This window comes from Hyla sarda, chromosome 1, assembly GCF_029499605.1.
Source record: "Hyla sarda isolate aHylSar1 chromosome 1, aHylSar1.hap1, whole genome shotgun sequence".
In the NCBI taxonomy this organism is placed as follows: domain Eukaryota; kingdom Metazoa; phylum Chordata; class Amphibia; order Anura; family Hylidae; genus Hyla; species Hyla sarda.
The window spans coordinates 12426256-12453571 of record NC_079189.1 but is presented as its reverse complement, the minus strand read 5'-3'; the positions used below and the strand labels follow the sequence as shown (position 1 = coordinate 12453571).

At 43.1% G+C, this 27316-nt stretch overlaps 1 protein-coding gene across 4 annotated transcripts in view; it reads right to left on the bottom strand.

Annotated features, from left to right (window-relative positions):
* FBXO41 (F-box protein 41) overlaps positions 1 to 27316 on the bottom strand; it is a 109198-nt gene that overhangs the window by 59694 nt on the left and 22188 nt on the right. For 3 of the 4 annotated variants that reach the window (XM_056552039.1, XM_056552054.1, XM_056552063.1), the window contains exon 2: positions 7709 to 8681. In XM_056552039.1, the coding sequence (XP_056408014.1) occupies positions 7709 to 8451 (743 nt within the window). In that variant the 5' untranslated portion in view covers positions 8452 to 8681. Of the gene's footprint in view, positions 1 to 7708; positions 8682 to 19017; positions 19152 to 27316 lie in introns of those variants that run through there. The other variant, XM_056552071.1, reaches the window with a different exon arrangement.

Genomic DNA, 27316 nt, shown 5'->3' with positions numbered 1-27316 from the left:
TGTACAGCACTATTTATCCTGGTCTGTATGACACGATGGCGGTATAGATATATATGTGTCCTCTATATCTGAGCCCTGTACAGCACTATTTATCCTGGTCTGTATGACACTATGGCGAAATGGATATATATGTGTTCTCTATATCTGAGCCCTGTACAGCACTATTTATCCTGGTCTGTATGACACTATGGCGGTAAACAGATATATATATATATGACCTCTATATCTGAGCCCTGTACAGCACTATTTATCCTGGTCTGTATGACACTATGGCGGTATAGATATATGTGTCCTCTATACCTGAGCCCTGTACAGCACTATTTATCCTGGTCTGTATGACACTATGGCGTTATAGATATAAATGTGTCCTCTATATCTGAGCCCTGTACAGCACTATTTATCCTGGTCTGTATGACACTATGGCGGTATATAGATATAAATGTGTCCTCTATATCTGAGCCCTGTACAGCACTATTTATCCTGGTCTGTATGACACTATGGCGGTATAGATATATATGTGTCCTCTATATCTGAGCCCTGTACAGCACTATTTATCCTGGTCTGTGTGACACTATGGCGGTATAGATATATATGTGTCCTCTATATCTGAGCCCTGTACAGCACTATTTATCCTGGTCTGTATGACACTATGGCGGTATAGATATATATGTGTCCTCTATATCTGAGCCCTGTACAGCACTATTTATCCTGGTCTGTATGATACTATGGCGGTATATAGATATATATGTGTCCTCTATACCTGAGCCCTGTACAGCACTATTTATCCTGGTCTGTATGACACTATGGCGGTATATAGATATATATGTGTTCTCTATATCTGAGCCCTGTACAGCACTATTTATCCTGGTCTGTATGACACTATGGCGATATAGATATAAATGTGTCCTCTATATCTGAGCCCTGTTCAGCACTATTTATCCTGGTCTGTATGACACTATGGCGGTATATAGATATATATGTGTCCTCTATATCTGAGCCCTGTACAGCACTATTTATCCTGGTCTGTATGACACTATGGCGGTATAGATATATGTGTCCTCTATATCTGAGCCCTGTACAGCACTATTTATCCTGGTCTGTATGACACTATGGCGGTATACAGATATATATGTGTCCTCTATATCTGAGCCCTGTACAGCACTATTTATCCTGGTCTGTATGACACTATGGCGGTATACAGATATATATGTGTCCTCTATATCTGAGCCCTGTACAGCACTATTTATCCTGGTTTGTATGACATGATGGCGGTATAGATATATATGTGTTCTCTATATTTGAGCCCTGTTCAGCACTATTTATCCTGGTCTGTGTGACACTATGGCGGTATACAGATATATATGTGTTCTCTATATCTGAGCCCTGTACAGCACTATTTATCCTGGTCTGTGTGACACTATGGCGGTATAGATATATGTGTCCTCTATATCTGAGCCCTGTACAGCACAATTTATCCTGGTCTGTATGACACGATGGCGGTATAGATATATATGTGTCCTCTATATCTGAGCCCTGTACAGCACTATTTATCCTAGTCTGTATGACACTATGGCGGTATAGATATATGTGTCCTCTATATCTGAGCCCTGTACAGCACTATTTATTCTGGTCTGTATGACACTATGGCGGTATACAGATATATATGTGTCCTCTATATCTGAGCCCTGTACAGCACTATTTATCCTGGTCTGTATGACACTATGGCGGTATATAGATATATATGTGTCCTCTATATCTGAGCCCTGTACAGCACTATTTATCCTGGTCTGTATGACACTATGGTGGTATACAGATATATATGTGTCCTCTATATCTGAGCCCTGTACAGCACTATTTATCCTGGTCTGTATGACACTATGGCGGTATAGATATATATGTGTCCTCTATATCTGAGCCCTGTTCAGCACTATTTATCCTGGTCTGTATGACACTATGGCGGTATAGATATATATGTGACCTCTATATCTGAGCCCTGTACAGCACTATTTATCCTGGTCTGTATGGCACTATGGCGGTATAGATATATATGTGTCCTCTATATCTGAGCCCTGTACAGCACTATTTATCCTGGTCTGTGTGACACTATGGCGGTATATAGATATATATGTGTCCTCTATATCTGAGCCCTGTTCAGCACTATTTATCCTGGTTTGTATGACACTATGGCGGTATAGATATATATGTGTCCTCTATACCTGAGCCCTGTACAGCACTATTTATCCTGGTCTGTATGACACTATGGCGGTATATAGATATATATGTGTCCTCTATACCTGAGCCCTGTACAGCACTATTTATCCTGGTCTGTATGACACTATGGCGGTATAGATATATATGTGTCCTCTATATCTGAGCCCTGTACAGCACTATTTATCCTGGTCTGTATGACACTATGGCGGTATAGATATAAATGTGTCCTCTATATCTGAGCCCTGTACAGCACTATTTATCCTGGTCTGTATGACACTATGGCGGTATAGATATAAATGTGTCCTCTATATCTGAGCCCTGTACAGCACTATTTATCCTGGTCTGTATGACACTATGGCGGTATAGATATATATGTGTCCTCTATATCTGAGCCCTGTACAGCACTATTTATCCTGGTCTGTATGACACTATGGCGGTATAGATATAAATGTGTCCTCTATATCTGAGCCCTGTTCAGCGCTATTTATCCTGGTCTGTATGACACTATGGCGGTATACAGATATATATGTGTCCTCTATATCTGAGCCCTGTACAGCACTATTTATCCTGGTCTGTATGACACTATGGCGGTATATAGATATATATGTGTCCTCTATATCTGAGCCCTGTACAGCACTATTTATCCTGGTCTGTATGACACTATGGCGGTATATAGATATATATGTGTCCTCTATATCTGAGCCCTGTACAGCACTATTTATCCTGGTCTGTATGACACTATGGTGGTATACAGATATATATGTGTGTCTTCTATATCTGAGCCCTGTACAGCACTATTTATCCTGGTATGTATGACACTATGGCGGTATAGATATATATGTGTCCTCTATATCTGAGCCCTGTACAGCGCTATTTATCCTGGTCTGTATGACACTATGGTGGTATAGATACCGAGGGGCCTCATGTCTCCTGGCAGGTAGGGTTAATCACCCACACCCTAGCTCAGTGTTTCCCAACCAGGGTGCCTCCAGCTGTTGCAAAACTACAACTGGGAATTGTAGTTTTGCTGGGAGTTTTAGTTTTGCAACAGCTGGAGGCACCCTTGTTGGGAAACAGTTCCCTAGCTAGCAGATCCAGGGACCTGAACCCCCCCCCCCCCCAGCTGCTGTATAAATATAGCCGCCTGGTGAGGAGAAGGCATTAGCACCTTACCGCCATCTGCGTCACACAGATCAGGTGAAGCCGCGCAGAATGACTGCCATCTGTTAACTATTCGCTGACAGCGGCAGGAAGTAACAAAGGGTTAATAATGAAAGAATTCGCCATCCGAAGAACAATGTACATTTACACAAAATTTTCCCAACCAGGGTGCCTCCAGCTGTTGCAAAACTACTACTCCCAGCATGCCCGGACAGCCGTTGGCTGTCCGGGCATGCTGGGAGTTGTAGTTTAGCAACAGCTGGAGGCACCCTGGTTGGGAAACATTGCTTTATACTCTTTGTAATCTGTACTCAGAGAGTTATTACTGTGTTATCTGTGGTGTTACATAGGACTGCAGGTAACATCTACTACATTATCTGTACTCAGAGAGTTATCACTGTGTTATCTGTGGTGTTACATAGGACTGCAGGTTATATCTACTACATTATCTGTACTCAGAGAGTTATCACTGTGTTATCTATGATGTTACATAGGACTGCAGGTCACATCTACTACATTATCTGTACTCAGAGAAATATCACTGTTATCTGTGGTGTTACATAGGACTGCAGGTCACATCTACTACATTATCTGTACTCAGAGAGTTATCACTGTTATCTGTGGTGTTACATAGGACTGCAGGTCACATCTACTACATTATCTGTACTCAGAGAGTTATCACTGTGTTATCTGTGGTGTTACATAGGACTGCAGGTCACATCTATACATTATCTGTACCCAGAGAGTTATCACTGTGTTATCTGTGGTGTTACATAGGACTGCAGGTTACATCTACTATATTATCTGTACTCAGAGAGTTATCACTGTTATCTGTGGTGTTACATAGGACTGCAGTTCACATCTACTACATTATCTGTACTCAGAGAGTTATCACTGTTATCTGTGGTGTTACATAGGACTGCAGGTCACATCTACTACATTATCTGTACTCAGAGAGTTATCACTGTGTTATCTGTGGTGTTACATAGGACTGCAGGTCACATCTACTACATTATCTGTACTCAGAGAGTTATCACTGTTATCTGTGGTGTTACATAGGACTGCAGGTCACATCTACTACATTATCTGTACTCAGAGAGTTATCACTGTGTTATCTGTGGTGTTACATAGGACTGCAGGTCACATCTATACATTATCTGTACTCAGAGAATTATCACTGTGTTATCTGTGGTGTTACATAGGACTGCAGGTCACATCTACTACATTATCTGTACTCAGAGAGTTATCACTGTGTTATCTGTGGTGTTACATAGGACTGCAGGTCACATCTACTACATTATCTGTACTCAGAGAGTTATCACTGTGTTATCTGTGGTGTTACATAGGACTGCAGGTCACATCTATACATTATCTGTACTCAGAGAGTTATCACTGTGTTATCTGTGGTGTTACATAGGACTGCAGGTCACATCTACTATATTATCTGTACTCAGAGAGTTATCACTGTGTTATCTGTGGTGTTACATAGGACTGCAGGTCACATCTACTACATTATCTGTACTCAGAGAATTATCACTGTGTTATCTGTGGTGTTACATAGGACTGCAGGTCACATCTACACATTATCTGTACTCAGAGAGATATCACTGTGTTATCTGTGGTGTTACATAGGACTGCAGGTCACATCTATACATTATCTGTACTCAGAGAGTTATCACTGTTATCTGTGGTGTTACATAGGACTGCAGGTCACATCTATACATTATCTGTACTCAGAGAGTTATCACTGTTATCTGTGGTGTTACATAGGACTGCAGGTTACATCTACTATATTATCTGTACTCAGAGAGTTATCACTGTTATCTGTGGTGTTACATAGGACTGCAGGTCACATCTATACATTATCTGTACTCAGAGAGTTATCACTGTGTTATCTGCGGTGTTACATAGGACTGCAGGTCACATCTACTACATTATCTGTACTCAGAAAGTTATCACTGTGTTATCTGTGGTGTTACATAGGACTGCAGGTCACATCTATACATTATCTGTACTCAGAAAGTTATCACTGTGTTATCTGTGGTGTTACATAGGACTGCAGGTCACATCTACTACATTATCTGTACTCAGAGAGTTATCACTGTGTTATCTGTGGTGTTACATAGGACTGCAGGTCACATACACTACATTATCTGTTCTCAGAGAGTTATCACTGTTATCTGTGGTGTTACATAGGACTGCAGGTCACATCTACTATATTATCTGTACTCAGAGAGTTATCACTGTGTTATCTGTGGTGTTACATAGGACTGCAGGTCACATCTACTATATTATCTGTACTCAGAGAGTTATCACTGTTATCTGTGGTGTTACATAGGACTGCAGGTCACATCTACTACATTATCTGTACTCAGAGAGTTATCACTGTGTTATCTGTGGTGTTACATAGGACTGCAGGTCACATCTATACATTATCTGTACTCAGAGAGTTATCACTGTTATCTGTGGTGTTACATAGGACTGCAGGTCACATCTATACATTATCTGTACTCAGAGATTTATCACTGTGTTATCTGTGGTGTTACATAGGACTGCAGGTCACATCTATACATTATCTGTACTCAGAGAGTTATCACTGTTATCTGTGGTGTTACATAGGACTGCAGGTCACATCTACTACATTATCTGTACTCAGAGAGTTATCACTGTTATCTGTGGTGTTACATAGGACTGCAGGTCACATCTATACATTATCTGTACTCAGAGAGTTATCACTGTGTTATCTGTGGTGTTACATAGGACTGCAGGTCACATCTATACATTATCTGTACTCAGAGATTTATCACTGTGTTATCTGTGGTGTTACATAGGACTGCAGGTCACATCTATACATTATCTGTACTCAGAGAGTTATCACTGTGTTATCTGTGGTGTTACATAGGACTGCAGGTCACATCTATACATTATCTGTACTCAGAGAGTTATCACTGTGTTATCTGTGGTGTTACATAGGACTGCAGGTCACATCTATACATTATATGTACTCATAGTTATCACTGTGTTATCTGTGGTGTTACATAGGACTGCAGGTCACATCTATACATTATCTGTACTCAGAGAGTTATCACTGTGTTATCTGTGGTGTTACATAGGACTGCAGGTCACATCTATACATTATCTGTACTCAGAGAGTTATCACTGTTATCTGTGGTGTTACATAGGACTGCAGGTTACATCTACTATATTATCTGTACTCAGAGAGTTATTACTGTGTTATCTGTGGTGTTACATAGGACTGCAGGTCACATCTACTACATTATCTGTACTCAGAGAGTTATCACTGTTATCTGTGGTGTTACATAGGACTGCAGGTCACATCTATACATTATCTGTACTCAGAGAGTTATCACTGTTATCTGTGGTGTTACATAGGACTGCAGGTCACATCTATACATTATCTGTACTCGGAGAGTTATCACTGTTATCTGTGGTGTTACATAGGACTGCAGGTCACATCTACTACATTATCTGTACTCGGAGAGTTATCACTGTGTTATCTGTGGTGTTACATAGGACTGCAGGTCACATCTACTACATTATCTGTACTCAGAGAGTTATCACTGTGTTATCTGTGGTGTTACATAGGACTGCAGGTCACATACACTACATTATCTGTTCTCAGAGAGTTATCACTGTGTTATCTGTGGTGTTACATAGGACTGCAGGTCACATCTACTATATTATCTGTACTCAGAGAGTTATCACTGTGTTATCTGTGGTGTTACATAGGACTGCAGGTCACATCTACTACATTACCTGTACTCAGAGAGTTATCACTGTTATCTGTGGTGTTACATAGGACTGCATTATGTGTGCTCAGAGTTACATAGGACTGCCGTGGGATTAGCATGGTCCCTGTGTACTGAGCGCTCTCGTCTATGATTAACCCCCGGTATACACAGGACTTTTTGTTCTGGCAAGAAATGATCCCATTACTATTCTTGTCTGGTATCAGTCGTGTAACCGTGGAAACAGTTATCAGCGCGGACGCTCCACGAAATAACCTGCAGAGGAGCAGACGTTACTCCGCATGCCGCCACTCAGCCGGACAACACTTCTACCACATCTATCTGCCACACTCTAATTCCCTACCAAGATCTCTGCTTGCTGTCGAGGAACGGAAGCATTCCATTGATTTTTTTCCTATATACAGTATATATATATATATAAAAGTGTTCCCACTGACCTAAAGGTTCTTACAGCTGAGAGTTTGTTACAGTTGTATCCAGACAGATTGTCACTGCTGCTGCGCTTCTGGAAACAATGGTAACAAACCCTCAGCTGTGAGAAGTGTCAGGCCTGGGGTCGGACTCACTGCTGCTTCTTGGTCAGCTCCTGCTCCTTCTGCACCAGGTCCTGTTTTAGGGAGGCCAGCATCTCCACGCTGACGTCCACCTGGCGGGTGAGTTCTGAGGCCCGGTCCTCCAGCTCCTGCTTCTCCCGCCCCAGGCGGACGCTCTCCTGCTTGGCCTTCTCCAGCTCGGTGCTCTTCCTCTCTAGCTCCACCTGCAGGCGCCCCACCTGGGTGGCGATCTTCTGCTCCACCTCCTCGGTCAGCTTCTCCAGGCGTTTGTCCACCTCCAGCTTCTCGAAGGCTCTCACCTTCAGTCTGGCCAAACCTTCCTCGTAGGCGGCGTCCACAGCCGCGGAGGCCGCAGCAGCCGCTGCCACGGCGGCGGGCGGAGGGGAGGCCATGGTGGTCTTGGTGAAGATCTCCCCCAGTGGGATCTCCACCTCTTGGGTGAATCGGGTGGTGGTGGTGGTGGTGGACGCTTGGCTGAAGTCTTCGGCTTGGACGATGTCCTGGGTGAACCTCTGCTCCTTGCCCTGGAAGGATGTGCTTTCGAAGACCTCCCGGCGGTGGGCAGGGGTCAGCAGCGCGGTCTCGCTGGTCAGTGGGAAGACGGCGGCATCACAGATGCTATTGGTCTTGGAGAGGACATAGAGGGTCTCGTAGGTGTGGTTATATTCCAGGTGGGCCCTCAGGGAGGACAGGCTCCGGAAACGCTTGTGCTCACCGCACCGTGGACACCGATAGGGCAGATCCAGAGAGGCCATGCCTCAGCTCCGAAGGCTGCACCGCTCCGTCAGCCCTGAACCCAGCAGGAGGGCGACGAGGGTCATGGTGTGCCGGGGACTCTGGACGGGTCACAGCTGCGGGGGGAGCAAGACTTCAGCAGACTGTGCAGAAAACGGCTCATCTCTGTAGTCAGAGGCGATGGGAGGGAGGACACCGGATGGGATAGGTCAGACGATCCCGCCGATCACGCCAGATCCCCCACATCAGACTGTAGAGAGAGAGAAGAGACACGTCACATGACTGCTACACTGTTCTGCTACTGGATGACTGGTATAGGACTGAATGACTGTAACGTAGGACTGAATGACTGTTACATAGGACTGAATGCCTGTAACATAGGACTGAATGACTGTAACATAGGACTGGAGGACTGTAACATAGGACTGAATGACTGTAACATAGGACTGAATGACTGTAACATAGGACTGGATGACTGTTACATATACTGGATGACTGTTACATAGGACTGGATGACTGTTACATAGGACTGAATGACTGTAACATAGGACTGAATGACTGTTACACAGGATTGAATGACTGTTACATAGGACTGGAGGACTGAAATATCTCCATGAGCCTTGCAGAACTATGTATGAGGACTATTAATAAGGACTATGTATGTGGTCTTTGTATGAGGACTATTAATGAGGAATATGTATGAGGACTATTAATGAGGACTATGTATGAGGTCTATGTATGAGGACTATGTATGAGGTCTATGTATGAGGACTATGTATGAGGACTAGTAATGAGGACTATGTATGAGGACTAGTAATGAGGACTATGTATGAGGACTATGTATACGGACTATGTATGAGGACTATGTATGAGGGCTATGTATGAGGGCTATGTATGAGGACTAGTAATGAGGACAATGTATGAGGGCTATGTATGAGGACCATGTATGAGCACTATGTATAAGGACTAGTTATGAGGACTATGTATGTGGACTATGTATGAGGACCATGTATGAGCACTATGTATAAGGACTAGTAATGAGGACTATGTATGAGGTCTATGTATGAGGTCTATGTATGAGGACTATGTATGAGGACTATGTATGAGGACTATGTATGAGCACTATGTATGAGGACTATGTATGAGGTCTATGTATGAGGACTATGTATGAGGACTATGTATGAGGTCTATGTATGAGGACTATGTATGAGGGCTATGTATGAGGACTAGTAATGAGGACCATGTATGAGGACTATGTATGAGGACTATATATGAGGACTAGTAATGAGGACTATGTATGAGGGTTTATATGAGGACTAGTAATGAGGACTATGTATGAGGGTTATGTATGAGGTCTATGTATGAGGACTAGTAATGAGGACTATGTATGAGGACTATATATGAGGACTAGTATTGAGGACTATGTATGAGGTCTATGTATGAGTACTAGTAATGAGGACTATGTATGCGGACCATGTATGAGTACTAGTAATGAGTACTATGTATGAGGACTATGTATGAGTACTAGTAATGAGGACTATGTATGAGGACTAGTAATGAGGACTATGTATGAGAACTATGTATGAGTACTATTAATGAGGACTATGTATGAGGACTATGTATGAGGACTATATATGAGGACTAGTAATAAGGACTATGTATGAGGTCTATGTATGAGTACTAGTAATGAGGACTATGTATTAGGACTATGTATGAGTACTAGTAATGAGTACTATGTATGAGGACTATGTATGAGTACTAGTAATGAGTACTATGTATGAGGACTATGTATGAGTACTATGTATGAGGACTATGTATGGGGACTATGTATGAGGACTAGTAATGAGGACCATGTATGAGGGTTATGTATGAGGTCTATGTATGAGGACTAGTAATGAGGACTATGTATGAGGACTATATATGAGGACTAGTATTGAGGACTATGTATGAGGTCTATGTATGAGTACTAGTAATGAGGACTATGTATGAGGACCATGTATGAGTACTAGTAATGAGTACTATGTATGAGGACTATGTATGAGTACTAGTAATGAGGACTATGTATGAGGACTAGTAATGAGGACTATGTATGAGGACTATGTATGAGTACTAGTAATGAGGACTATGTATGAGGACTAGTAATGAGGACTATGTATGAGGACTATATATGAGGACTAGTAATGAGGACTATGTATGAGGTCTATGTATGAGTACTAGTAATGAGGACTATGTATTAGGACTATGTATGAGTACTAGTAATGAGGACTATGTATGAGGACTAGTAATGAGGACTATGTATGAGGACTATATATGAGGACTAGTAATGAGGACTATGTATGAGGTCTATGTATGATTACTAGTAATGAGTACTATGTATGAGGACTATTTATGAGTACTAGTAATGAGTACTATGTATTAGGACTATGTATGAGTACTAGTAATGAGTACTATGTATGAGGACTATGTATGAGTACTATGTATGAGGACTATGTATGAGGACTATGTATGAGGACTAGTAATGAGGACTATGTATGAGGACTATGTATGAGGACTAGTAATGAGGACTATGTATGAGGACTATGTATTAAGACTAGTAATGAGTACTATGTATGAGGACTATGTATGAGTACTAGTAATGAGGACTATGTATGAGGACTAGTAATGAGGACTATGTATGAGTACTAGTAATGAGGACTATGTATGAGGACTAGTAATGAGGACTATGTATGAGGACTATATATGAGGACTAGTAATGAGGACTATGTATGAGGTCTATGTATGAGTACTAGTAATGAGGACTATGTATTAGGACTATGTATGAATACTAGTAATGAGTACCATGTATGAGGACTATTTATGAGTACTAGTAATGAGTACTATGTATTAGGACTATGTATGAGTACTAGTAATGAGTACTATGTATGAGGACTATGTATGAGTACTATGTATGAGTACTATGTATGAGGATTATGTATGAGGACTATGTATGAGGACTAGTAATGAGGACTATGTATGAGGACTATGTATGAGGACTAGTAATGAGGACTATGTATGAGGACTATGTATTAAGACTAGTAATGAGGACTATGTATGAGGACTATGTATGAGGACTATATATGAAGTCCTGTATACAGTCTCTCATCATCCATACAGGACAGCAGGAGGAGAGTGTAGTAAAGCGTCTGTCTCATTAGGATGGTCCCTGGAGTGAACTGATGCAGGGGCCGCTGGGGTTCAGGAAGGTCCCGGGGGGCTGCTCCTAATCCCAGGGTCGATCATTGATGAACATGGAGAATGTAATTATTGTGTAGTGGAATGTAGCAGCACGGTCCCCGGGGCCCCGCACATGTCACTCCATGTCTTACAGAGCGGCAGACACTATGGCACATCTGCCTGCCGCTGACTGCTCCACCACGGACTGTCAGACCCCCCTACAAGCTGTGCAGATGATAGCAGACACTGATGCCCCCAATATGGCACTATAGTACACCCCCCAACACACACAATACACAAGTGCCCCCAGATGACACATATATACATATAATACTACCATTAACTCATTCACCACCACTGTGAACTATTAAGGTCATTAAGTTATCAAAATGATACCATGCTGTATTTTATGGTAGTGTATGGCGGTATATGTGGGGCACTGTATAGTAGTATTATCAGTATCTCTTCAGTACATCAGTATTCTTAGGTCACAGTATATTGCTGTTATGTGGCACACAATGGCGCTGAAGTTAATTATTGGCGGTATTATGTGGTCAATGTATGGTAATATGTGGTTACCGTACAGTTGTACTGTGTATAGAGTGTTCTTTAAAGACATTGTTTGGCAGTACTATTCAGTCACTATGAGGCTGTAATAGACATTGTTTGGCAGTACTATTCAGTCACTATGAGGCTGTATTAGACATTGTATGGCAGTACTATTCAGTCAGTATGAGGCTGTATTAGACATTGTACGGCAGTACTATTCAGTCACTATGAGGCTGTATTAGACATTGTACGGCAGTACTATTCAGTCACTATAAGGCTGTATTAGACATTGTACGGCAGTACTATTCAGTCACTATAAGGCTGTATTAGACATTGTTTGGCAGTACTATTCAGTCAGTATGAGGCTGTATTAGACATTGTACGGCAGTACTATTCAGTCACTATAAGGCTGTATTAGACATTGTACGGCAGTACTATTCAGTCACTATAAGGCTGTATTAGACATTGTACGGCAGTACTATTCAGTCACTATAAGGCTGTATTAGACATTGTTTGGCAGTACTATTCAGTCACTATGAGGCTGTATTAGACATTGTTTGGCAGTACTATTCAGTCACTATGAGGCTGTATTAGACATTGTACGGCAGTACTATTCAGTCACTATGAGGCTGTATTAGACATTGTACGGCAATACTATTCAGTCACTATGAGGCTGTATTAGACATTGTACGGCAGTACTATTCAGTCACTATAAGGCTGTATTAGACATTGTACGGCAGTACTATTCAGTCACTATAAGGCTGTATTAGAGATTGTACGGCAGTACTATTAAGTCACTATAAGGCTGTTACGCCGAGCGCTCCGGGTCCCCGTTCCTCCCCGGAGCGCTCGCCTCATCTTCGTTGTTGCAGCGCCCCGGTCAGATCCACTGACCGGGTGCGCTGCGGTCCCGCCTTCAGCCGGGGTGCGATTCGCGATGCGGGTAGCGCCCGCTCGCGATGCGCACCCCGGTCCCCGTACCTGACTCGCTCTCCCTCGGTCCTGTCCCGGCGCGCGCGGCCCCGCTCCCTAGGGCGCGCGCGCGCCGGGTCTCTGCGATTTAAAGGGCCAGTGCACCAATGATGGTGCCTGGCCCAATCTTCCCAATTAGCTTAATTGGTATCACCTGTGCACTTCCCTATATTACCTCACTTCCCTTGCACTCCCTTGCCGGATCTTGTTGCACTTGTGCCTAGTGAAAGCATTCCCTTGTCTGTTCCTAGTCCGTGTTCCTGACCTCCTGCCGTTGCCCCTGACTGCGATCCTTGCCGCCTGCCCCCGACCTTCTGCTACGTCCGACCTTGCTTCTGCCTACTCCATTGTACCGCGCCTATCTTCAGCATCTTCAGCAGCCAGAGAGGTGAGCCGTTGCTAGTGGATACGACCTGGTCACTACCGCCGCAGCAAGACCATCCCGCTTTGCGGCGGGCTCTGGTGAAAACCTGTAGTGGCTTAGAACCGGTCCACTAGCGCGGTCCTCGCCATCCCTCTCTGGCACAGAGGATCCACTACCTGCCAGCCGGCATCGTGACAGTAGATCCGGCCATGGATCCCGCTGAGGTTCCCCTGCCAGTTGTCTCTGATATCGCCCGACAGATCGCCCATCTAACCCACCAGCTGTCGGAAGTGTCCACCATTTTGCACCAACATTCGCAACTTCTTCAGCAATCATCTCCTCCGCCAGCTCCTGCACCTCCTCCGCAGCGAGTGGCCACTCCTAGCCTCTGCCTGTCCTTGCCGGACAAATTTAATGGGGACTCTAAGTATTGCCGTGGCTTTCTTTCGCAATGTTCCCAGCACTTGGAGATGATGTCGGACCAGTTTTCTACTGAAAGGTCTAAGGTGGCTTTCGTGTTCTGCCTTCTGTCTGGAAAAGCCCTGTCATGGGCCGCACCGCTCTGGGACCGCAATGACCCCGTCACTGCCTCTGTACACTCCTTCTTCTCGGAAATTCGAAGTGTCTTTGAGGAACCTGCCCGAGCTTCTTCAGCCGAGATTGCCCTGCTGAACCTGGCCCAGGGTGTTTCTTCCGTTGGCGAGTACGCCATTCAGTTCCGTGCTCTTGCTTACGAGTTGTCCTGGAATAGTGAGACTCTCTGCGCGACCTTTAAAAAAGGCCTATCCAGCAACATTAAAGATGTTCTGGCCGCACGAGAGACTCCTGCTGACCTACATGAACTCATTCATCTAGCCACTCGCATTGACATGCGTTCTTCCGGATGGCGTCTGGAGCTCCGCCTGGATATGGACTTTGTTCGCACGAAGCGTTTTTTCTCTCCGGCTCCTCTCTCCTCTGGTCCTCTGCAATCTGTTCCTGTGCTTCCCGCCGCGGAGGCTATGCATGTTGACCGGTCTCGCTTGACACCTCAAGAGAGGACACGACGCCGCATGGAGAATCTTTGCCTGTACTATGCCGGTACCGAACACTTCCTGAAGGATTGTCCTATCCGTCCTCCCCGCCTGGAAAGACGCACGCTGACTCCGCACGAAGGTGACACAGTTCTTGATGTCAACTCTGCTTCTCCACGCCTTACTGTGCCTGTGCGGATATCTGCCTCTACCTTCTCCTTCTCTACTATGCTCTTCTTGGATTCCGGATCTGCAGGAAAAATTTTTTTGGCCTCTCTCATCAACAGGTTCTACGTTCCTGTGACCAGTCTCGCCAGACCCCTCTACATCTATTGTTTTTACAATAAAAGATTGGACTGTCTCGTACGTTTCCACACTGAACCCCTCCTAATTTGCATCGGACCTCTTCACGGAAAAATTGAGTTTTTTTTTCTCAGGTTCTTTGGCCCCAAGAAGAGGGGGAGACCCAAGGGGGGGGGTACTGTTACGCCGAGCGCTCCGGGTCCCCGTTCCTCCCCGGAGCGCTCGCCTCATCTTCGTTGTTGCAGCGCCCCGGTCAGATCCACTGACCGGGTGCGCTGCGGTCCCGCCTTCAGCCGGGGTGCGATTCGCGATGCGGGTAGCGCCCGCTCGCGATGCGCACCCCGGTCCCCGTACCTGACTCGCTCTCCCTCGGTCCTGTCCCGGCGCGCGCGGCCCCGCTCCCTAGGGCGCGCGCGCGCCGGGTCTCTGCGATTTAAAGGGCCAGTGCACCAATGATGGTGCCTGGCCCAATCTTCCCAATTAGCTTAATTGGTATCACCTGTGCACTTCCCTATATTACCTCACTTCCCTTGCACTCCCTTGCCGGATCTTGTTGCACTTGTGCCTAGTGAAAGCATTCCCTTGTCTGTTCCTAGTCCGTGTTCCTGACCTCCTGCCGTTGCCCCTGACTGCGATCCTTGCCGCCTGCCCCCGACCTTCTGCTACGTCCGACCTTGCTTCTGCCTACTCCATTGTACCGCGCCTATCTTCAGCATCTTCAGCAGCCAGAGAGGTGAGCCGTTGCTAGTGGATACGACCTGGTCACTACCGCCGCAGCAAGACCATCCCGCTTTGCGGCGGGCTCTGGTGAAAACCTGTAGTGGCTTAGAACCGGTCCACTAGCGCGGTCCTCGCCATCCCTCTCTGGCACAGAGGATCCACTACCTGCCAGCCGGCATCGTGACAAAGGCTGTATTAGACATTGTATGGCAGTACTATTCAGTCACTATAAGGCTGTATTAGACATTGTACGGCAGTACTATTCAGTCACTATGAGGCTGTATTAGACATTGTACGGCAGTACTATTCAGTCACTATAAGGCTGTATTAGACATTGTTTGGCAGTACTATTCAGTCACTATAAGGCTGTATTAGAGATTGTACGGCAGTACTATTAAGTCACTATAAGGCTGTATTAGACATTGTATGGCAGTACTATTCAGTCACTATAAGGCTGTATTAGACATTGTACGGCAGTACTATTCAGTCACTATAAGGCTGTATTAGACATTGTACGGCAGTACTATTCAGTCACTATAAGGCTGTATTAGACATTGTTTGGCAGTACTATTCAGTCACTATATACAGTCAGTATAAGGCTGTATTAGACATTGTATGGCAGTACTATTCAGTCACTATGAGGCTGTATTAGACATTGTATGGCAGTACTATTCAGTCACTATGAGGCTGTATTAGACATTGTACGGCAGTACTATTCAGTCACTATAAGGCTGTATTAGACATTGTTTGGCAGTACTATTCAGTCACTATATACAGTCAGTATAAGGCTGTATTAGACATTGTATGGCAGTACTATTCAGTCACTATGAGGCTGTATTAGACATTGTATGGCAGTACTATTCAGTCACTATGAGGCTGTATTAGACATTGTACGGCAGTACTATTCAGTCACTATAAGGCTGTATTAGACATTGTTTGGCAGTACTATTCAGTCACTATAAGGCTGTATTAGACATTGTACGGCAGTACTATTCAGTCACTATAAGGCTGTATTGTCCGGGTCACTGTATGTCAGTATGATTCAGTCAGCTGTATTATTTAGACACTGTATGGTAATATTATTTAGGCAATATATGGCGGCTCTAGTGGGCACTGTTTGGCAGTATTATTCCATTAATATATAACTGTATTAGACACTGTATTGCAATATTATTTAATCAGCATAGGGCTGTATTTTCTAGACACTCTATGGCAGTATCATTCCATCAGCCTAGGGCTGTATTATTTAGACACTATATGGCAGTACTATTTAGTCAGTTCATGCTGTATTAAGTAGCCTCTGTATGGCAGTACCATTTAGTATGCGGTTGTATTATTTCGGCTCTGCATGGCGGTATTATTCAGTCAGCATATGACTGCATTACTTAGGCTCGGTATGGCGGTATCATTCAGTTAATTTATGGCTTTATTATGCAGACACTGCATGGCGGTATTATTCAGTCAGCATAGGGCTCTATTATTTAGGCTCTTTATGGTAGTATCATTCAGTCAGCATATCGCTGTATTATCTAGGCACTGTATGGCAGTGTTATCCATTCAGCATAGAACTGTACTATTTAGACAATCTATGGCAATATTATTCAGTCAATATATAGCTGTATTATTTAGACGCTGTATGGCAGTAGTATTCATGCTTGTTTATGCTGTATTATGTAGCCACTGTAAAGCAGTACCATTTAGTATGTGGATGTATTATTTAAGCACTGCTTGACAGTATCATTCAGTCAGCATAGGGCTGTATTATGTAGACACTGTATGGCTGTACTATTCAGCCAGTTTATGCTGTATTACGTAGCCACTGTATAGCAGTACTATGTCGTATGTGGAATTATTATTTAGACACTTTATGGCAGTACCATTCTGTCAGTTTATGGCTGTATTATATAGACACTGTGTGGCAGTATAATTTAGTCAGTTTATGGCTGTATTATATAGACACTGTGTGGCAGTATAATTTAGTCAGTATATGGCTGTATTATTTAGACACTGTATGGCAGTACCATTCTGTCAGTTTATGGCTGTATTACGTAGACACTATATGGCAGCATCATTCAGTCAGCATATGGTTGTATTATTTAGACACTGTATGGCAGTACCATTCTGTCAGTTTATGGCTGTATTACGTAGACACTATATGGAAGCATCATTCAGTCAGCATATGGTTTTATTATTTAGACACTGCATGGCAGTACCATTCTGTCAGTTTATGCTGCATTATGTAGCCACTGTAGAGCCATACCATGTGGCTGAATTGATTGGGCTCTGTATGGCGGTATTATTCAGTCATCATAGAGCTGTATTATTTAGGCACTGTATGGCAGTATTTTTCATTCAGAATAGGACTGCATTATTTTGGCTCTGTATGGCAGCATTATTCTTCCTGCATAGGACTGTATTATTTAGACACTATATGGCAGTACTATTCTGTCAGTTTATGCTGTATTATATAGCCACTGTATAGCAGTACCATATAGTATGTGGCTCTGTATGGTGGTATTATTAAGTCAGCATAGAGCTGTATTATTTAGACACTATATGGCAGTACTATTCTGTCAGTTTATGCTGTATTATATAGCCACTGTATAGCAGTACCATATAGTATGTGGCTCTGTATGGTGGTATTATTAAGTGAGCATAGAGCTGTATTATTTAGACACTATATGGCATTACTATTCTGTCAGTTTATGCTGTATTATGTAGCCGCTGTATAGCAGTACCATATAGTATGTGGCTCTGTATGGCGGTATTATCCAGTCAGCATAGAGCTGTATTATTTAGACACTATATGGCAGTACTATTCTGTCAGTTTATGTTGTATTATATAGCCACTGTATAGCAGTACCATATAGTATGTGGCTCTGTATGGTGGTATTATTAAGTGAGCATAGAGCTGTATTATTTAGACACTATATGGCATTACTATTCTGTCAGTTTATGCTGTATTATGTAGCCGCTGTATAGCAGTACCATATAGTATGTGGCTCTGTATGGCGGTATTATTCAGTCAGCATAGAGCTGTATTATTTAGACACTATATGGCAGTACTATTCTGTCAGTTTATGTTGTATTATATAGCCACTGTATAGCAGTACCATATAGTATGTGGCTCTGTATGGTGGTATTATTTAGTCAGTGCTTTTGCAGTAGTATTTGTACTGTATGGCAGTATTGTTTACTGGCAGTATCGTGCATTATATAACGGTCTGGACTGGAGGAGGGGCGGTGATAAGGGGGCACTGTCTATGTACTACTGATGGGGGTCACTTTTGTGTCGCCAATAACTAGAATTTCCCTTTAAATCTCCAGCAGACGACCTGGTAGGACATGGATGTGGTAGCAGCGTGGGGTGCGGGGCCGCGGGGCCCCCGTGTGCGCTCTTAGTTGATGTTACGGGTGTCAGGACTTGTTTAGAGAATATTTAGAGAAATAACCTTTGGTGAGTGGCGGACACAGCGTGACGTGGTGGCTTCAGGGAGACGAGATCCTGTGTGACAGCCGGGGAGGAGAAGGGACTGAAGTCTCTACACCCCCCCCCCCCTCCCTGCAGCGACCACGCGGGGGGCCCTGTCACAGCAATCCCGCTGCCCCCATAACGGTGCGGAGCCTGGAACACCATACAAGCAATGTCTGCTCCTGTGTACTAGAAAATACTAAACTACAGCATCTAGAAATCCTTATAAACATCTGCCATATTCTATCTATTCCTCGGAAAGTTGGGTGATATGGTCGTCAAAGCATCTTCTAGAGCAGTGCCCCCTGCAGGAGCTGTCATTCAGCATTAACCACTAGATAGATATGAGATAGATAAATAGATATGAGATAGATGATAGATATGAGATAGATAGATAGATATGAGATAGATAGATAGATAGATAGATATGAGATAGATAGATATTAGATAGATAGATATGAGATAGATAGATATTAGATAGATAGATATTAGATAGATAGATAGATAGATAGATAGATAGTTATGAGATAGATAGATAGATAGATAGATATGAGATAGATAGATAGATATGAGATAGATAGATATTAGATAGATAGATATGAGATAGATAGATATTAGATAGATAGATATGAGATAGATAGATATGAGATAGATAGATATGAGATAGATAGATAGATAGATATGAGATAGATAGATAGATAGATATGAGATAGATAGATATGAGATAGATAGGAGATAGATAGATATGAGATAGATAGATAGATAGATATGAGATAGATAGATAGATAGATATGAGATAGATATATATGGGATAGATAGATAGATATGAGATAGATAGATAGATAGATAGATATGAGATAGATAGATATGAGATAGATAGATAGATAGATAGATAGATAGATAGATAGATATGGGATAGATAGATAGATAGATATGAGATAGATAGATAGATATGAGATAGATATGAGATAGATAGATAGATATGAGATAGATATGAGATAGATAGATAGATAGATATGAGATAGATAGATAGATATGAGATAGATATGAGATAGCTAGATATGAGATAGATATGAGATAGATAGATATGAGATAGATAAATAGATATATATGAGATAGATATGAGATAGATAGATAGATATGAGATAGATAGATAGATAGATATGAGATAGATAAATAGATATATATGAGATAGATATGAGATAGATAGATAGATAGATAGATATGAGATAGATATGAGATAGATATGAGATAGATAGATAGATATGAGATAGATATGAGATAGATAGATATGAGATAGATAGATAGATAGATATGAGATAGATATGAGATAGATAGATAGATATGAGATAGATATGAGATAGATAGATATGAGATAGATAGATAGATATGAGATAGATATGAGATAGATAGATAGATAGATATGAGATAGATAGATAGATAGATAGATAGATAGATATGAGATAGATAGATAGATATGAGATAGATAGATAGATAGATGGATAGATATGAGATAGATAGATAGATAGATAGATAGATATGAGATAGATAAGAGATAGATAGATAAATGGATAGATATGAGATAGATAGATAGATATGAGATAGATCTGAGATAGATAAACAGACTGTTGTGATGATGGGGTGTCTCTAGTCTCTATCGGTGGTCCTCCTGTTACAGTTTGGCGCGTGCGGCTGGGTACCGGGGGATCATCCCTATTCATCATGGCGGATGCTCTCTTGCTGACACACTTTCTTCTTATTATCCGTTCCCATGGTGATGGACACTTGGTGACGCCTTCCATGATTCCTTCTAATGTATTTTTCATCTCCTTCGCTCTTTGATCAGAATATAAATAAACGTGTAGAGGGATGAGACAGCGCAGGAATATATATATATATATGTTATATGTACATCTTATGGGTCACTGACGTCACCTGATGTATCCACACACATACAACCGCCATCTACAAAGGCCCAAAGACATCTACAGACATTATCAACAAAGTCTGTCATCAAGAGACTAATGTGATGGGATCTACTAACCACTAGACACCAGGGATGGGATCTACTAACCACTAGACACCAGGGATGTGATCTACTAACCACTAGACACCAGGGATGGGATCTAATAACCACTAGACACCAGGGATGGGATCTAATAACCACTAGACACCAGGGATGTGATCTAATAACCACTAGACATCAGGGATGGGATCTACTAACCACTAGACATCAGGGGTGTGATCTAATAACCACTAGACATCAGGGATGGGATCTACTAACCACTAGACACCAGAGATGTGATCTAATAACCACTAGACCCCAGGGATGGGATCTAATAACCACTAGACACCAGGGATGGGATCTAATAACCACTAGACACCAGGGATGGGATCTAATAACCACTAGACACCAGGGATGGGATCTAATAACCAATAGACACCAGGGATGGGATCTACTAACCACTAGACACCAGGGATGTGATCTAATAACCACTAGACATCAGGGGTGTGATCTACTAACCACTAGACACCAGGGATGGGATCTAATAACCACTAGACACCAGGGATGGGATCTAATAACCAATAGACACCAGGGATGGGATCTAATAACCACTAGACACCAGGGATGGGATCTAATAACCACTAGACACCAGGGATGGGATCTAATAACCAATAGACACCAGGGATGGGATCTAATAACCAATAGACACCAGGGATGGGATCTAATAACCACTAGACACCAGGGATGGGATCTAATAACCACTAGACACCAGGGATGGGATCTAATAACCAATAGACAGCAGGGATGAGATCTACTAACCACTAGACACCAGGGATGTGATCTAATAACCACTAGACATCAGGGGTGTGATCTACTAACCACTAGACACCAGGGATGGGATCTAATAACCACTAGACACCAGGGATGGGATCTATTAACCACTAGACACCAGGGATGTGATCTACTAACCACTAGACACCAGGGGTGTGATCTAATAACCACTAGACACCAGGGATGTGATCTAATAACCACTAGACACCAGGGATGGGATCTAATAACCACTAGACATCAGGGGTGTGATCTAATAACCACTAGACACCAGGGATGGGATCTACTAACCACTAGACACCAGAGATGTGATCTAATAACCACTAGACCCCAGGGATGGGATCTAATAACCACTAGACACCAGAGATGTGATCTACTAACCACTAGACACCAGGGGTGTGATCTAATAACCACTAGACACCAGGGATCGGATCTAATAACCACTAGACACCAGGGATGGGATCTACTAACCACTAGACACCAGGGATGTGATCTACTAACCACTAGACACCAGGGGTGTGATCTAATAACCACTAGACACCAGGGATGGGATCTACTAACCACTAGACACCAGGGATGTGATCTAATAACCACTAGACACCAGGGATGTGATCTACTAACCACTAGACACCAGGGATAGGATCTAATAACCACTAGACACCAGGGATGTGATCTAATAACCACTAGACACCAGGGATGTGATCTACTAACCACTAGACACCAGGGATGGGATCTAATAACCACTAGACACCAGGGATGGGATCTACTAACCACTAGACACCAGGGATGTGATCTACTAACCACTAGACACCAGGGATGTGATCTAATAACCACTAGACACCAGGGATGGGATCTAATAACCACTAGACCCCAGGGATGGGATCTAATAACCACTAGACACCAGGGATGGGATCTACTAACCACTAGACACCAGGGATGGGATCTACTAACCACTAGACATCAGGGATGTGATCTAATAACCAATAGACATCAGGGATGTGATCTAATAACCACTAGACACCAGGGATGGGATCTAATAACCACTAGACACCAGGGATGGGATCTAATAACCACTAGACACCAGGGATGGGATCTAATAACCACTAGACACCAGGGATGGGATCTAATAACCACTAGACCCCAGGGATGGGATCAAATAACCACTAGACACCAGGGATGTGATCTAATAACCACTAGACACCAGGGATGTGATCTAATAACCACTAGACACCAGGGATGGGATCTAATAACCACTAGACACCAGGGATGGGATCTAATAACCACTAGACACCAGGGATGGGATCTAATAACCACTAGACACCAGGGATGGGATCTAATAACCACTAGACCCCAGGGATGGGATCAAATAACCACTAGACACCAGGGATGTGATCTAATAACCACTAGACACCAGGGATGTGATCTAATAACCACTAGACACCAGGGATGGGATCTAATAACCACTAGACACCAGGGATGGGATCTAATAACCACTAGACACCAGGGATGGGATCTAATAACCACTAGACACCAGGGATGTGATCTAATAACCACTAGACATCAGAGATGTGATCTACTAACCACTAGACACCAGGGATGGGATCTAATAACCACTAGACAACAGCAATGTAATCTAATAACCACTAGACACCAGGGATGTTATCTACTAAACACTAAACACCAGGGATGTGATCTACTAACCACTAGACACCAGGGATGTTATCTACTAAACACTAGATACCAGGGATGTACTCTAATAACCACTAGACACCAGAGATGTTATCTACTAAGCAATAAACACCAGGGATGTGATCTACTAACTACTTAACCCCAGGGATGCGAACTAATAACCACTAGACACCAGGGATGTGATCTAATAACCACTAGACACCAGGGATGTGATCTAATAACCACTAGATACAGGAATGTGATCTAATAACCACTAGACACCAGGAAGGTGATCTAATAACCACTAGACACCAGGGATGTGATCTAATAACCACTAGACACCAGGAATGTGATCTAATAACCACTAGACCCCAGGAATATGATCTAATAACCACTAGACACCAGGAATGAGATCTAATAACCACTAGACATCAGGGATGTGATCTAATAACCACTAGACACCAGAGATGTGATCTTATAACCACTAGATACCAGGAATGTGATCTAATAACCACTAGACACCAGGGATGTGATCTAATAACCACTAGACACCAGGGATGTGATCTTATAAACACTAGATACCAGGAATGTGATCTAATAACCACTAGACACCAGGAATGTGATCTAATAACCACTAGACCCCAGGGATGTGATCTAATAACCACTAGACACCAGGGGTGTGATCTAATAACCACTAGACCCCAGGGATGTGATCTAATAACCACTAGACACCAGGAATGTAATCTAATAACCACTAGACCCCAGGGATGTGATCTAATAACCACTAGACACCAGGGGTGTGATCTGCTACCCACTAGATAACAGTGATGCGATATAATGAACACTAAACAACAGGGATGCAATCTACTATCCACTGGACACCAGGGATGTGATCTACTAACCACCAAACAACAGGGATGTTATCTACTGACCACTAGATAACAGGGATGTAATATACTAACCCCTTAACACCAAGTATGTGATCTACTAATCACTGGACCCCATGGATGTGACCTACTAACCCCTGGTCAACAGGAATGTGATCTACAGACCACTAGACACCAGGGATGTGATCTATTAACCAATAGACTCTAGGGATGTGATCTAATAACCAATAACCACTAGGAATGGGATCTACTAACGAATAACTATTAGAGATGGGATCTATTAACCCCTAGGCAACAGGGATGTCAGGCTGCAGTTTACCTCTCCTCATGAGGCACACACAACTGTTATCGAATTAATGTTTCTTATATGACTTCACTTATTTTGCCCCATTTTATCCCAGAAATATTGTTTATCCCCCCCCCCCCCCTAAAGCCGACGCTCCACTTCAATCTAGTAAGTCGATATTTGGGGTATGAAGCATCGCCTTACACCGATTCACTAGACGGTACCAGGAGCGGCTCAGCGCTTGCTGCGGTCTGTGCTCACACACTACAGATCATTGTCTGCGCCGACACACTGTAACAATGGAGTCAGCTGTGCTGGAATGAGTCACAGCTGCTCCTGTGATCCCCGATCATCTTCACACAGTCACGAGCTGAGAAGCCACACAACTCCGGGACTAAAATTATCCCAGACATTAACATTTCTCACTTAAAGGGGTACTCCGGTGGAAAACTTTTTTTTTTTTTTGCCAAAAAGTTAAACAGATTTGTAAATTACTTCTATATAAAAATCTTAATCCTTCCAGTACTTATTAGCTGCTGAATACTACAGAGGAAATGGTTTTCTTTTTGGAACACAGAGCTCTCTGCTGACATCACGAGCACAGTGCTCTCTGCTGACATCTCTGTCCATTTTAGGAACTCTCCAGAGTAGGAGAAAATCCCCATAGCAAAACGTATGCCGCTCTGGACAGTTCCTAAAATAGACAGAGATGTCAGCAGAGAGCACTGTGCTCGTGATGTCAGCAGAGAGCTCTGGGCTCCAAAAAGAAAAGAATTTCCTCTTTAGTATTCAGTACTGGAAGGATTAAAGGGGTACTCCGGTGAAAACTTTTTTCTTTTAAATCAACTGGTGGGTGAAAGTTAAACATATTTGTAAAATACTTCTATTAAAAAATCTTAATCCTTCCAGTACTTATTAGCTGCTGAATGCTACAGAGGAAATTCCTTTCTTTTTGGAACACTGATGACATCACGAGCACAGTGCTCTCTGCTGACATCTCTGTCCATTTTAGTAACCATGCATAGCAGATGAATGCTAAGAGCAGCATGGTGGCTCAGTGGTTAGCACTGCTGCCTTGCAGTGCTGGGGACTTGGGTTCAAATCCCACTAAGGACAACAATAAATAAAGTGTTATTATTATTATTATAATGACGTCAGCAGAGAGAACTGTGGTCGTGATGTCATCAGAGAGCATTCCAAATAGAAAAGAATTTCCTCTGTAGTATTCAGCAGCTAAAAAGTACAGGAAGGATTAAGATTTTTTAATAGAAGTAATTTACAAATATGTTTAACTTTCTGCCACCAGTTGATTTAAAATAAAAAAGGTTTTCACCGGAGTACCCCTTTAAGATTTTTTTTATAGAAGTAGTTTACAAATCTGTTTAACTTTCTGGCACCCATTGATTTAAATAAAAATAAAACGTTTTCCACCAGAATCGGGGATAAGATGTCTGATCGCGGGGAACTTCGCTCCATGCCAGATGACTAGTGATGCAGGGCGGAGGCTTGTGACGTCACGGCCACACCCTGATCTTGACGTCACGGCTACGCCCCCTCAATGCAAGTCTATGGGAGGGGGCGTGACTACCGCCACGCCCCCTCCATAGACTTGCATTGAGGGGCGTGGCTGTGACGTCATGAGCCTTCGACGCTGCATCCGATGCTATGAACGAGCGGGACCCCCGCGATCAGACATCTTATCCCCTATCCTTTGGATAGGGGATTAGATTTCTAGGGGCGGAGTACCCCTTTAACCTCATAATTTAAATGGAACCTGTCAGCTGCAATTCCCATTCCAAACTGCTGGCCCTGTTAGGTCCTGTCAGGACAAGGAGACACATGGCACCTTCCATTTAGAAAAAATAGTCAAAGGGGCGGGTGCTCCTAACCCTCCTCACCCCTTTTCCATCCCTTTCCCTTCTTGATTGACAGCTAGAAGCCGAGCCCTGTATACAAATGTATGAAGTTTGGAAACAGGGCTTGGCTTCCAGCTGAGTGTCAATCAAGGAGGAGCAGGGATGGGAGAGGGGTGAGGAGGAGTTCCAGCCGTCAGCACGTTATGGAAGCACAGACAGATACTGTATATGAAAGGTACCACTGCCCCAACCGTATCTAACAGTGTCAGCAGGTTAGAATGTGAATTGCAGCTTACCTGTAACTTATAACCAGGGGTGTACTCTTCTACCTACTAGACACCAGGGATGTACTCTACTAACTACTAGACACCAGGGGTGTACTCTAATAACCACTAGACACAAGGGATGTACTCTAATAACCACTAGACACCAGGAATGTACTCTACTAACTACTAGACACCAGGGGTGTACTCTAATAACCACTAGACACAAGGGATGTACTCTAATAACCACTAGACACCAGGAATGTACTCTACTAACTACTAGACACCAGGGGTGTACTCTAATAATCACTAGACACAAGGGATGTACTCTAATAACCACTAGACACCAGGGATGTACTCTACTAACTACTAGACACCAGGGGTGTCCTATAATAACCACTAGACACAAGGAATGTACTCTAATAACCACTAGACACCAGGAATGTACTCTACTAACTACTAGACACCAGGGGTGTACTCTAATAA